At 36.4% G+C, this 14,842-nt stretch overlaps 1 protein-coding gene across 1 annotated transcript in view; it reads left to right on the top strand.

The window, feature by feature from the left end:
- The window catches only part of LOC123675569 (rabankyrin-5), a 47,384-nt gene that overhangs the window by 28,886 nt on the left and 3,656 nt on the right, over positions 1–14,842 (top strand). Inside the window, exons 3-11 of the mRNA XM_045610946.1 lie at positions 3,049–3,275; positions 3,851–3,973; positions 4,029–4,796; positions 4,853–5,092; positions 7,308–7,476; positions 7,532–7,768; positions 7,891–8,108; positions 8,721–8,865; positions 13,353–13,520. Coding sequence (XP_045466902.1) covers positions 3,049–3,275; positions 3,851–3,973; positions 4,029–4,796; positions 4,853–5,092; positions 7,308–7,476; positions 7,532–7,768; positions 7,891–8,108; positions 8,721–8,865; positions 13,353–13,520 — 2,295 coding nt within the window. The remainder of the gene's footprint in view (positions 1–3,048; positions 3,276–3,850; positions 3,974–4,028; positions 4,797–4,852; positions 5,093–7,307; positions 7,477–7,531; positions 7,769–7,890; positions 8,109–8,720; positions 8,866–13,352; positions 13,521–14,842) is intronic.

Here is a 14,842-nt window from a genome sequence, read left to right as displayed (position 1 = left end):
CTTTTTGGACGATTTGTAATCCCACCCCGTTCTATGAACGTCAAACCGGTGTGTCTACTTATACCTGTAAAATTTTCAGACAAAACGGGAGATTTCTCAGATTTATAAAGGATGTTTTTTTTTAGAGCTATAGAACTTTAAATTGCAATAAAACAACGATTGACATGAATTTTATTTATCCGCAAGATAATCTTGTAGCATTACATTTTAAATATGATTTCTGGCATATGACCGCCACGGCTGGCTCGGATGTAGTCCAATCTGGACGTCCAATTTTCGATGACTTTTTCCAACATTTGTGGCCGTATATCGGCAATAACACGGCGAATGTTGTCTTCCAAATGGTCAAGGGTTTGTGGCTTATCCGCATGGACCAATGACTTTACATAGCCCCACAGAAAGTAGTCTAACGGTGTTAAATCACAAGATCTTGGAGGCCAATTCACAAGTCCAAAACGTGAAATTAGGCGGTCACCAAACGTGTCTTTCAATAAATGGATTGTGGTACGAGCTGTGTGACATGTTGCGCCGTCTTGTTGGAACCACAGCTCCTGGACATCATGGTTGTTCAATTCAGGAATGAAAAAGTTAGTAATCATGGCTCTATACCGATCACCATTCACTGTAACGTTCTGGCCATCATCGTTTTTGAAGAAATACGGACCAATGATTCCACCAGCCCATAAAGCGCACCAAACAGTCAGTTTTTCTGGATGTAACGGTGTTGCGACATACACTTGAGGATTAGCTTCACTCCAAATGCGGCAGTTTTGTTTGTTGACGTAGCCATTCAACCAGAAGTGCGCTTCATCGCTAAACAAAATAAAATGGACGTAGTGCGCGATACGTATTCCGCACAGAACCATTATTTTCGAAATAAAATGCACTATTTGCAAGCGTTGTTCAGGTGTGAGTCTATTCATGATGAATTGCCAAACCAAACTGACAATAAATCACTTGACAGCTGTTAAATCGGTCGCCAACTTGAACAGTAATGCCAACTTAAAGTTATATACCTCGAAAAAAACACCCTTTACCTGTAAAACTTTCAGACAAAACGGGAGATTACTCAGATTTATACCCACTTGATTTCGAGAGATCGTGTAAGTTCAGATGGCGCTTACAGCGTTTACATTTGACATTTCTCTCGATTCTCGACTGTCGTGACATTTGAGTATAGAACAATAATATTTTATATTCTATACCCGTGACAATCTTCTATACTCTGTTATTATATTCCATTCCATTCATTGAAAATTCGATGGGAACTTTATTGTAATTTATTGTGAAAGTTAGCAGTGTCTAAAATCAGTATTTAATTTTTAAATGGCGCAAGGCAGATAGCGGAATTCGAAAATTTCTGAGAAGCGCCCTTTATCTGTCTCTTGTTGGAATTAATTCTTGATTAATTGATCTAATTTGTTTTCCTTTACGATTTCGTGCCTCCTTACAGAACTCTCAGAAATCTCATAACCTTTGGGAAATTACGTTTTCTGACGTCTGCTGTCCAAAAGTATTGTAAGCCTAGGTTGATCATCCGGGCGATAAATTCTATGGTTCATAGAATTAACAGGATTTTCTGAAAATGTCGTTCTTTCTCTATGGTTTCCTTATTTTTGATTTTTAATTATTCGAATCGGTCGCTCTATCATTTTGCCACAATGTTTTTTACGAATTTTGAGCCTGAAATTGTCTCAAACGATAAGGTTCGACTCACTGATGACGAATACGTCTTCAAAGTCAATTATATCCGTCCGTCCATATTCTTGATAATTTTCGAACGAAAGAAACTAGAAACTTCAAATTCTCAGGATAGGTGCGGTACTCAAATGCGGTGGTTAAATTCAGTAATAGTAGGGCGACAGTCGACAAGACGAGGCCATATACTCTGAGTACTCCCAGCTTAACCACAACCATTGAAAATTCAAGAATAATACCAAAAAAAAATTCCCAGTCGCGATTTTTTCCTTTTTTAACCGTTAGCGATCTGCAGCGTGTTTTATGTTAATTCTATTCCACTTATTTTCTTCTGTATTAAAACAGTGTGCCGTGGTTTGGCGACATAAATATGAATTTGTTCCTTTAAATTAAAGAGCTGCTGATTGTCATTTAATACGGTCATACTTCTAAGGAGGCTCATTAATTGGTCAAAAGTATCTAGATTACCTCCAGAACGTGTTGCGGTTTTTTTGGAAAAATGTGCCTGTTTACTAGAAAATGTGCCTCTTCAAATAAGACGAAATATATGGGGCTTCATGCCACTGTAAAGAGATATTGAGAACAAAAATTCGAAAATAAGTAGATAGGAAAGGAACCAATGGACCCATAAGATATACCCCCAAGAACTTCGGACCTAACGTCTATGGATTACTTTCTGTGAGACATCCTGAAAAATATGGTATCTGATAATTAAGTATGGACCATAATGATGGGCATATAGAACATATGATTTAATATGTTTAGTTCTTACTTTATTTATTTTTATTGAAATATATTATTATTTATCAAATATAATATTAGAGAAATAGTCCTTGATTTGAAGAAACAAAATCATATCTATGTCGCCGAATCAAGGCATACTACCACAATACAGAAAAAATGGAATAAAATGAACATAAAACACTAATGGTTAAAATGGAGAACAATGACATTTGGAAAAAATTATTAAAAATAAATCAACTATCTCTCGAATGGCATAATAAAAAAACATATATTCCTGAGAAAAAAATTGGCTCAAGTCAAAAATAATATTCACATTTTGTGATACAGTTTGTGGTACATTTTTGGACACCTGGAGACTTTTTGTTGATATGTTTAAGTTGACTTAATTCTATTGACAATTGAGTTTGTGGGTTTTTTATCGTGTCATATAATTTAGTTATACTTATGAAGGTATTTGCAGTATAACAAAAAAAATGGCACGGCTCATTACTTATTACTACTATTACTCTTGGAATTAATTTGTGATTGCATTTGATTGGTACATGACGAACAAGACACCATTTTTTTCCATTTAAAAATTCTGTATTCTTATTTAATTTTTTACAGTTGAAAGAGGTCACAAATGCTTGGAGTGAAGAAGGGGAGTTACCATTGGAATTAGCCCTCCGGTCCAAGAAAGAAAGTTTAGCTAATTCTCTCATTCAGCACAATAGCGATGTTAATATCAGAGACAAAGACGGAGAAGCCCTAATCCATAGGGCCATCAAGAGGAGAGACAGTTATTCTATTTTGTTTCTGCTGGACAATAACGCTGATACCACTTTAACCATTCCGTAAGTTTATTTTAATATTTTTTTAACCCCAACTGTTAATTGTATTCAGTACAATGATAGCTTTAAATGCCTGACTCTTCATAATTATGCGTAGTCGATTTTTTTTCAAAATTTGATGCCTTGATTTTTTGCCTTTTTTTATATGTTTATATTTTTTTATTTTATTTATTTATTTATTTTATATATTTTTTGTCGACTTCTGGCAGATATGGAAATAGATGTAACTGAATATTCATTTCGGAAGGAAATAATTGAATATACCGTTGTTCATTTTTTTTCTTCATTGAATTTCATATTTATTTCTATAACAATCCATAAAATTGGCGAAAAAGCAGAATTTCCTCAAGGGAAACACCCAAAAACTATTTCTTCTCTCGATTTGTTTCTAGATAGAGACGAGGTTAAAATGTTTGGAGCACTACTAACTACTATAATTATTGAAATTTTGCTACAAGTTCCTCTTCAGGAGATTCTGTTATAATATCGTCTGGTTTCTTGATTTCAGTATGCTCAAGTAAAAAAAAAACAATAAAGAAATACAAATAAATAAACATGTATAATTTCGTTTTCTATAGAAAGAGCAAAGATTCACCTCTCCATTTGTTAGCTGCCTCTCAAAGCCTAGACCAAGCTGATATCATAGCCGAAAAGATGCTAAGATCAGGCGTCAACATCAACGCCCAAAACACCCAAGGATTGTATGTATATCATCTCTCCTGAATGCATGAAATAATCAAGGTAACAAAATTTCAGCACCGCTCTCCACATAACCATTCAAAGTAACAATAAGCAGCTATTCAAGGTGCTATTGGATCAATCCGGCATCAATCTCAACGTGAAAACCCAAGAAGATCATACGCCATTATATTACGCATTAATCCATTATGATGACGATCACGAAGAACCCGATGACACCTACGCTAACCTCCTGATCAATAGAAACGTAGCCACAGATTCTTTGTATTCGAAGCACAACAATGATAGTCTGCTTCAAGTTATAACTTCCGCAGGTCTGCAGAACGCCTCGTTGTTTCTAATCTCTCATGTTACCAATATAGACCATATGAATCAAGACGGCAAATCTGCGCTGCATACTGCATGCGCCCAAAACTTAGGAGAGGTGGCCTTGAAACTTATAGAGAGGGGGGCGAATCCGAACCTACAGACTTACGAGGCTAGACAAGCGCCCTTACATTTCTGTGTCTTGAATAAGTCCATTGATTGCATCAAAGCTTTCATCAAGTTTAACGAAAACATCGCGAAAGGCTTGTATTCAGATAGTGAGGTGAAAGTTTCACCTGTTGATTTCGATGTAAGGGACGCCGAAGGTGATACTCCAATAATGGTAGCCGTGAATAAAGGCCATGATTATAACGAAGTGGTGCTCTTGTTGATTGAAGGAAAAGCCGATGTTAACGTGAGAAACAACAACGACTTCACCCTGTTGCATCAAGCGATAATGAAAGAGGACTTGAAGACCTCATTGTTCTTGCTGGAAAATGGAGCAGATGTTAATGCAGAGTAAGTACTGCCGAAGCTTGATCGTATTTGAATATTGTGAATTTGTTTGGTTCCAGAACTCCAGATTCTGAGTCTCCTCTCCAATTGGCCATTCATTGTCGATTGGGAGAAGTAGTTGATGCCTTGTGTAGCAGAGGTGTAGACATGTCCGCTAAAGACAAATCCGGTTTCTGCCCTCTGTGGGCAGCTTTAGAAACTGAGCAGTTCAATATAGCTAGTATTCTTGTGAGACATGGCGCTGATACAGATTGTTGGGGCGAAGGTCCTGACAAATGTCAACAAACACTCCTACATCGGTGAGTTTCATCAATCACTGGAGAAATATATTAAGATTTATAAAAGTAAAGGGTGTTTTTTTAGAGCTATAGAACTTTAAATTGCAATAAAACAACGATGTATAATTCGATGAATTTTATTTATCCGCAAGATAATTTTGTGGCATTACATTTTAAATATGATTTCTGGCATATGACCGCCACGGCTGGCTCGGATGTAGTCCAATCTGGACGTCCAATTTTCGATGACTTTTTCCAACATTTGTGGCCGTATATCGGCAATAACACGGCGAATGTTGTCTTCCAAATGGTCAAGGGTTTGTGACTTATCCGCATAGACCAATGACTTTACATAGCCCCACAGAAAGTAGACTAGCGGTGTCAAATCACAAGATCTTGGAGGCCAATTCGCAGGTCCAAAACGTGAAATTAGGCGGTCACCAAACGTGTCTTTCAATAAATCAATTGTGGCACGAGCTGTGTGAAATGTTGCGCCGTCTTGTTGGAACCACAGCTCCTGGACATCATGGTTGTTCAATTCAAGAAGGAAAAAGTTAGTAATCATGGCTCTATACCGATCACCATTGACTGTAACGTTCTAGCCATCATCGTTTTTGAAGAAGTACGGACCAATGATTCGACCAGCCCATAAAGCGCACCAAACAGTCAGTTTTTCTGGATGTAACGGAGTTTCGACATACACTTGAGGATTAGCTTCACTCCAAATACGGCAGTTTTGTTTGTTGACGTAGCCATTCAACCAGAAGTGCGCTTCATCGCTAAACAAAATTCGCTTATGAAAATCGGGAACAACGGCAATCTCATTTTGGGGCCATTCGACGAATCTACGCCTTACTTGATGATCGTTTGGCTTCAATTCTTGAACGAGTTGGATTTTGTAAGCACGCAAACCAAGATACTTCCGCATAATCTTCCATAAAGTGGATGGACACAGATCCAATTCCTGTGCTCGATGGCGGATAGACTCATTCGGGTCTTCCTCAATGCAACGCTCTACAGCAGCAATAGCTTCTTATGTACCCACCGTACGGCGTCTTTGGGGATGCGAGTTATCAATAAGAGTAAACGTGGTGCGAAAACGTTCCATGGTTAATCGAATTAACTGCTCTGATGGACGATTTTGTCGACGATAAAATGGACGTAGTGCGCGATACGTATTACGCACAGAACCATTATTTTCGAAATAGAATTGCACTATTTGCAAGCGTTGTTCAGGAGTGAGTCTATTCATGATGAATTGCCAAACCAAACTGGGAATAAATCACTCGACAGCTGTTACATCGGTCGCCATCTCGAACAGTAATGCCAACTTAAAGTTATATATCTCGAAAAAAACACCCGATATAACTGATACCTGAAAACTGAAATGTTACAAACTGATGTCAGTTATTATTAATATTCTTATTATTTGTTGGAAGATATTGGGTAAGCAATAGTTATTTATTATACAAGGGAAAAAAGTATTAGATTTTAGCTCGAGGTTATGTTGTCTCCCGACGCGAAGCGGAGGGAGACAAAAAACCGAGAGCTAAAATCTAATATTTTTCCCGTGTATAATACACTATTTTTTTCTGTGACAGGAAAAACGACTATTTAATAGTGAAAGAACATATTATTACAATATATTAAAGTCAGAATGTTATCGATATGAATTTTGAATTTTTAAACTAGTAAGCTGCAAATAGACCTGCGTTGCTAAGGGAAACTTCAAAGTAATCAAATATCTGTCAATTTAATTTTGTGATTTGTTTCAAAAATTGCGAACTCAGTAATAATTGTTTAGTAGTTATTTTGTTGAATAATATAAAGTTAAAAAATGTCTGATTCTGAGTTTTCTCTGACTCCACTGGAGTTGATAGAAGCAGCGCAAGTAGCGTCACGAAAATTATTTCCAGCTAAATCGCGGAAAATTTACGAAACCGCGTATTCAAGATTTATGTAATGGAAAATGAAAAAGACATGCAGTTCTTTCTCGGAGACAGTGTTATTGGCTTATTTTTCGGAATTGGCACAACAACAAAAGCCATCAATAGTGTGGTCGAATTATTATTATTCCTTTACCTATATGTAGATAAATATATATCCGGGAAAAAAGTACTCACTTTTTTCCCGGGGAAAAAAGTAATTTCGTGAAAAGTCATATTTTGTTACCTGTCAACAGAGATAAAATGTCAAATTTTTTTCCCGTCACAGAAAAAACGTATTTTTTTCGCAGAGCCATCGACGAAAATAAAGAAGCCGCTGCTATATTTTTGATACAAGCAGGATGTGATATAGATTGTCACAGGTTACCTGGTCCTAACGGTGAGGGAGGGGAAGAAGCGAGAGATAAAGCTTCACCATTACACCTCAGTTGCCAGTGGGGCCTTGATACGGTAGTAAGGGTGAGTTGATGAAAGTCTTAACCCTTACTGGCACTATTGACCTTATACTTTTAAGACTCTCATTGAACATCGAGCGAACGTGAATAATAAGGACGCAGATAACGCAACCCCCCTCCATATAGCTATAGAAAATCAACGAGACGATATGATAGCACTACTCTTGGCAGTACCAGAAATTGACCTCAGTTTGAGAGACAAGAATGGTCTGAGTCCTTTCGCAACTGCTCTAACTGTTAGGAACAATAAGGCTGCTCAGGTTATACTGGATAAAATGCCAAATGCTGCTGAGCAGGTAAGAATTTTGTCTTTGGCAATCAGGAAAAGATTCAACACGAAATTAAACCAGACAGACTTAAAAAAGAAATACCTAAAATGAAAATTTTGTAAATTTTACTTAAATAATTGAAATTTCAGTTTGATAGTAAAGGTCAGAATTTCCTACATGTGGCGATCAAAAAGAAAGACATAGAGAGTGTTCTTTTTTTATTGACCGTCAACGTTGATGTCAATTCGAGGGTGCAGGATGCGATGTTGACTCCGCCTCTTCATTTAGCAGCCAAATATGGAGATGAAACTATGGTCAGAAGTCTTATACTGGCGGGTGCTAGAGTCGATGATAGAAATGCACAAAAGTGAGTTGGATCTTGACGTTTTGATTATATGTAATTAATAAAAATTTATTAGTTATATCAACGATGAAGGCGTATAAATCTATTTTGTTTATAGAGGACATTCTAAGTGATCAGATGTTAAGATTAATATCGAAAAATTGAATATTTACTGAGGTATTTCAACATTTCGTTAACACTTCCAAATCTGTTTTTTCAACGCCACTCCGTACTTCATATTTGATTGACCTGTATAGAAAGAATGACGAAAGAAACACCCTGCATCTCGGAAACAAAACGTTTGCTTATAGTACATTCTTTGCTAAAATTATTCAAAGAATCGCCATTTTAAATTGTACCTCCAATTTAGGAACACTCTGTATATAAAATACTAACAATTACAAGCTTCATGCAAAATTCCTTGTGGATGTCATCAGAATCATAGAATAATCAAGTAAAAAATAAGTCTTGTTTTGGACGCTGCTCCTTCATACGCGTATTGTACCCTTGGATATACATACCTATATAAACAACTGTTTTTTCTGAGGGTGCTCAAAAGTTTTTAACGTCTCATCAGTGTTTTTATTTAATTATGTATAATTACAACTGTTGAATAGACATCATCTTACTCTTTAGAAGAACGGCTCTACATGTAGCTGCCGAAGAAGGAAATGCTCCAATAGTATCTGCTCTGCTCCAAAATCATGCAGATTGTGATGCTGTGGATTGCGAGAGTGATAATGCTCTGCACATTGCCGTTCGGGAGGGTAATTTAGCTGTGGTATGTTGAGTCAAGTGTTTACATTTCATGAAAAATAAATAAATAAATAATGCATACTACATATAACGGTTTCACAAAACTTTGATCGACACATCAATGATATCTTATATTGTTTCTATTGTTCATTTAAAGAATATATATTGGATCCATTCTCAGCTCAGATCAACAAGTTCCCTCGAGTTATATAAAAAATGTAAGTTAGATTATAATATGCTGCTCAAAAAAGCTAAGTTTGATTTTTATAATAAGTTTTTAGAAAACTCTGAAAATAAAAACAGAGCAATTTGGAACATCGTGAATTGGGAAACAGGTCGAAATAATAATAATGAAAAAATTAATGTAGCTCTTCAAATTGATGGCTCTATTTGCTCTGATCCAAAGACAGTAGCACGAGCTTTCGGCAAGTATTTTTCTAATATAGCAAATGATGAATTGAGTAGTTATTATGGGGGTAACCTTTCTCGGTCCTGTACCACCTGTAAAATGTCATCAGTTAGCTTTTATTTCTATCCTGTTCATGAAATTGAAGTATTAGACGTCATCAGAAGTTTAAAAAATAAAAAAAGTGTGGGTACAGATTTCATCTCAGTAAAGATTCTCAAGGCAGCCGGCGCTTATCTTTCTGAACCCATCGCTCACTTATTAAACTTGTCGGTCACCACTGGTATATTTCCATCTTCGTTAAAAACAGCCACTGTAATACCAGTATACAAAAAAAAGAATGACATTTGTGAAATCGCAAATTATCGACCGATTTCAATTCTGAGCGTACTATCGAAGGTGTTTGAAAGAACCGTGTTTCAAAGAATGACTAAATTTTTGGACAATTTCAGGTTGATTGGCGACTGTCAACATGGTTTTCGGAAGGGCCGATCTACCGAAACGGCAGCGTTCGGGTTTGTTGAGCATGTTTATGAAAGCTTAGATAAAGGCTTATTTGTGGCGGGGATATTTTTTGATCTCTCTCGCGCATTTGATGTACTTGACTTTTCATTCATAATAAGTAAATGCTATAATCTAGGGTTTCGAGGTATTTTCCTTGATTGGTTATCAAGTTTCTTAACTGACAGAACAATGAGAGTAAGAGTGCAGAACATCTTAACTGAAAAGTATAATAACACCTCTGGTGTCCCCCAAGGATCAGTCCTAGGACCTCTTTTGTTTGTATTATTTATAAATGATTTGCCTAGTCATCTGAAAGCAGATTACATCACTCTGTTTGCTGATGACACATCAGTATCAATAACAGCATCAAGTCTTGATGAGCTCGTTTGTTCCTGTAAAATTTTAGTTGAAAATTTCGTATCATGGTGCCACAAGAATAAAATAATAGTAAATATAAAAAAAACACAGTTTATACATTTTGGCTTGAAAAATAACACTATAGGTAGTATGACAGTTGATTGTTGTGATGGAGTAGTCAAGTCTGGGGAGTGTGTTAGGTTTCTGGGCATCTACATTGACAACACCTTAAAATGGTTTCAACATATTGATTATGTCTGTGGTAAAATAAGCAAATCGTATTATGCTATCAGTCGCGTAAGGAGCTCTTTTCCACTCGAATCACTACTGAAATTATACTATTGTATGGTATACAGTCACATATCTTATAATATTTTACTATTGGGTACATCGTCAGAAATGAACAGAGTATTTATACTGCAAAAGAGGGTCTTTCGGCTGATTTTTGGCATGGATCCACGTTCCTCCTGTAAACCATTTTTCATTAAAACTGGCATCTTGACCGTTCCATGTGTCTATATTTATAAGTCTCTTATACATATCAGGGATCGTTATGCATCTTTCGAAAAACTTTCTAGTTATCACAGCTATGCTACTAGAAACACTGCTATACTCTCTCTGCCTAAGCACAGAACATCCAAATTCGAAAATTCACCTACTTATAAAGGATTAAAATTGTTCAATAAATTGCCTGAATCAATCAAATTTTTAGATCGTACAAGTTTCAAAAAGAGAATAAAGTCTTTATTGCTTGGAAAATGTTTTTATAGCATAAACGAATATTTCCATGATTCTCCTCTGAATTGTTAGGCATTTGTTCTATTATTATTGTTGCTATATATTATACTGAATTGTAATTCATTTGTTTATTTTTCTTTTCTTCTTTCTCTATGATGTGACTTATCTCATACATTTTATAATGTCTTAAGAGATCAATAAATGTTATTATTATTATTATTATTATTTTGAGGTGAATCCAAGCAGGGCTGGCGTTAGGGGTGAAACAGTGAAGTGGCCGTTTCAGGTGCCTTTATTTGAGGGGCGGCAATTCGGCCCAGTTTGCTGGCCTTGATTCTTAAAAACAACATAAGGTTGTTCCGCTCCGCTGTGTTTGTCGACATTCCCTGCAATGAAAATCTCCAAACCGCCTTCACTAAACAGCCTTATAATAAATAACACATGGCAGCCCAACCAATATAAACATAATTCCCTAATACCCTCGTTTAAAAAGCTTTCGCTTTCGGATTATTGGGAAGCCTATGTTTAAACATTCAACATATGGAAAATTCCGACGATTTTGCATTCGAAACGAGTTACTGTCACCTAAATGCCAAATGTTTTCAGTGGAACACATGTTTGTAATCCCAATTAGTTTTCGAAGTAATACTGAAACTTTGCATGCGCTACAGCCCTTTGTCTTGTGGTATGCTAGGTAATCATTCTTTGATCGTACGCAGTGTTATTATGGATATGAAAATCAAATAATATAATATGGTACTTACGAATTATTCATTGGCGTTGAAGAAATCCAGGAATAAATTAAAATGCCTACACCGACAAAAACATGAAGTAAATAGACACTTAAGACATGTATAGGGTGTTTTTTTTCGAGGTATATAACTTTAAGTTGGCATTACTGTTCAAGATGGCGACCGATTTAACAGCTGTCAAGTGATTCATTCTCAGTTTGATTTGGCAATTCATCAAGAATAGACTCACGCCTGAACAACGCTTGCAAATAGTGCAATTTTATTTCGAAAATAATGGTTCTGTGAGGAATACGTATCCCGATTTTCATAAGCGAATTTTGTTTAGCGATGAAGCGCACTTCTGGTTGAATGGCTACGTCAGCAAACAAAACTTACGCATTTGGAGTGAAGCTAATCCTCAAGGGTGTATGTCGAAACACCGTTATATCCAGAAAAACTGACTGTTTGGTGCGCTTTATAGGCTGGTGGAATCATTGGTCCGTACTTTTTCAAAAACAATGATGGCCAGAATGTTACAGTCAATGTTGATCGGTATAGAGCCATGATTACTAACTTTTTCATTCCTGAATTGAACAACCATGATGTCCAGGAGCTGTGGTTCCAACAAGACGGCGCAACATGTCACACAGCTCGTGCCACAATCGATTTATTGAAAGACACGTTTGCTGACCGCCTAATTTCACGTTTTGGACCTGTGAATTGGCCTCCAAGATCTTGTGATTTAACACCGCTAGACTACTTACTGTGGGGCTATGTAAAGTCATTGGTATATGCGGATAAGCCACAAACCCTTGACCATTTGGAAGACAACATTCGCCGTGTTATTGCTGATATACGGCTACAAATGTTGGAAAAAGTCATCGAAAATTGTACGTCCAGATTGGACTTCATCCGAGCCAGCCGTGGCGGTCATATGCCAGAAATCATATTTAAAATGTAATGCCACAAGATTATCTTGCGGATAAATAAAATTCATGCCAATCGAATAATCCATCGTTGTTTTATTGCAATTTAAAGTTCTATAGCTCTATAAAAAAACATCCTTTATATGTATTTGTTCGTATTTTATTCGAAAACCTTGGAAAGCATTGGTGTAATATTGTATATTAATACATTCTTCATTGGAAGAAGAACATTTGTATTATTATCGGAGCAGGTGTCATAGTTGAGAGGGAAGTCATGTTGTTATTGATGCTTCTTCAGCAGGCGCGCCGAAAAATTCTTCAGGCACCAAAATTACTCACGCCTACCCTGAATCCGAGATTGAACTGAGCCTGAATATAGAAATAATTTGATGTTATGTTTCCTCTGTGGAACCTCTTAGACAATTAACGCATGTGTGAGAACGTGGAAATCATCATGATGAAAGTTTTGTGAAACCTACTATTAAAGACTATCAAAATTATCAATAATTGTTTTTGAAACCAATATACTGAAAGATTCAAGCTTTTTAGGTTTTATTTGAGTTAATGCTTGCCCAAGATTCTGGTAGGATCATAAGAATCTAGACTGAAGAAATCATTTGGCTCATCCAAAATCTCCCTTTTACTGAATTCCATTTGCATCTGCCAAATTTTGAAAAAATTATTGTAAAGATGCAATTTTTGGGGGTAGTCCATATCAGGGGATTCGGACTTCATAGGAGTTCATTTAAAATCATAGATCGAATTTTTTTCCTTATCTCGACCTCTAGAACCACGTTCTGAAATATATCAGAGTTGAATCATCATAATTATCACTTACATTATGTTGTAGGTTAAGATATTATTGACAGAATCAGATATAGACGCTGGTGCCTTCAATTTAAAGGGTAGAAATCCCTTGCATGAACTATGCAAGTATGGCAAGGATAACGCTGCTGCCATATGTGATTTCTTCTTGGAGTGTATGCCAGATTATCAGATTGACAAACCGGACATCAATGTAAGTATGTCTGGAATTGGAGATATTATATGCCTATTTAATTATCATGAGTCGATCCCTTATGGATCTAAGTAGAGTTGACTATCGCCGGTTGACTTGTATTTGCTTAAATATTTATTTTTTACGTTCAGCTTACCAATAATATCACCTATGAACCAAGGCGGGTAAGAGATCTTTTTTTCAGACAACCTGGGTACGCATTCCAAGAATACACGATGCAGAACATTATAAAGGGTGTTTTTTTTTCGAGGTATATAACTTTAAGTTGGCATTACTGTTCAAGATGGCGACCGATTTAAGAGCTGTCAAGTGATTTATTCTCAGTTTGGTTTGGCAATTCATCATGAATAGTAAGGCGTAGATTCGTCGAATGGTCCCAAAATGAGATTGCCGTTGTTCCCGATTTTCATAAGCGAATTTTGTTTAGCGATGAAGCGCACTTTTGGTTGAATGGCTACGTCAACGAACGAAACTGCCGCATTTGGAGTGAAGCTAATCCTCAAGTGTATGTCGAAACACCGTTACACCCAGAAAAACTGACTGTTTGGTGCGCTTTATGGGCTGGTGGAATCATTGGTCCGTACCTCTTCAAAAACGATGATGGCCAGAACGTTAAAGTCAATGGTGATCAATATAGAGCCATGATTACTAACTTTTTCATTTCTGAATTGAAAAAACATGATGTCCAGGAGCTGTGGTTCCAACAAGACGGCGCAACATCTAACATATCTCGTGCCACAATCGATTTATTGAAAGACACGTTTGGTGACCGTCACTGTTCTATGCGGATAAGCCACAAACCCTTGACCATTTGGAAGACAACATTCGCCGTGTTATTGCCGATATACGGCCACAAATGTTGGAAAAAGTCATCGTAAATTGGATGTCCAGATTGGACTACATCCGAGCCAGCCGTGGCGGTCATATGCCAGAAATCATATTTAAAATGTAATGCCAAAAGATTATCTTGCGGATAAATAAAATTCATGTCAATCGAATAGTCCATCGTTGTTTTATTGCAATTTAAAGTTCTATAGCTCTAAAAAAACACCCTTTTAAAGCATCACAAGCCAGATTAATGTCCCTGCATTTTTCTAAAAAATCCCAGTTTGTGGTTAAGAGCATGTCATAAATATAATAAATATTTGCGATGAATAATCAATTATCATACTATTGAGTAGATTTGGCGGTTGAAACAATATTGGATGATTTAATTGGGTGAAAAAAGGTCCTTATTATTCTATTTTTTTTTTCGAATTCAATGATAAATCACCCACATTTATCTGTTCTTCAATTTATTGTATTTTTGTATTGGATGAATT

This window comes from Harmonia axyridis, chromosome 3 (genome assembly GCF_914767665.1).
Source record: "Harmonia axyridis chromosome 3, icHarAxyr1.1, whole genome shotgun sequence".
In the NCBI taxonomy this organism is placed as follows: Eukaryota; Metazoa; Arthropoda; class Insecta; order Coleoptera; family Coccinellidae; genus Harmonia; species Harmonia axyridis.
The sequence above is the reverse complement of the archived record's forward strand: the minus strand, read 5'-3'. Positions and strand labels throughout refer to the sequence as shown.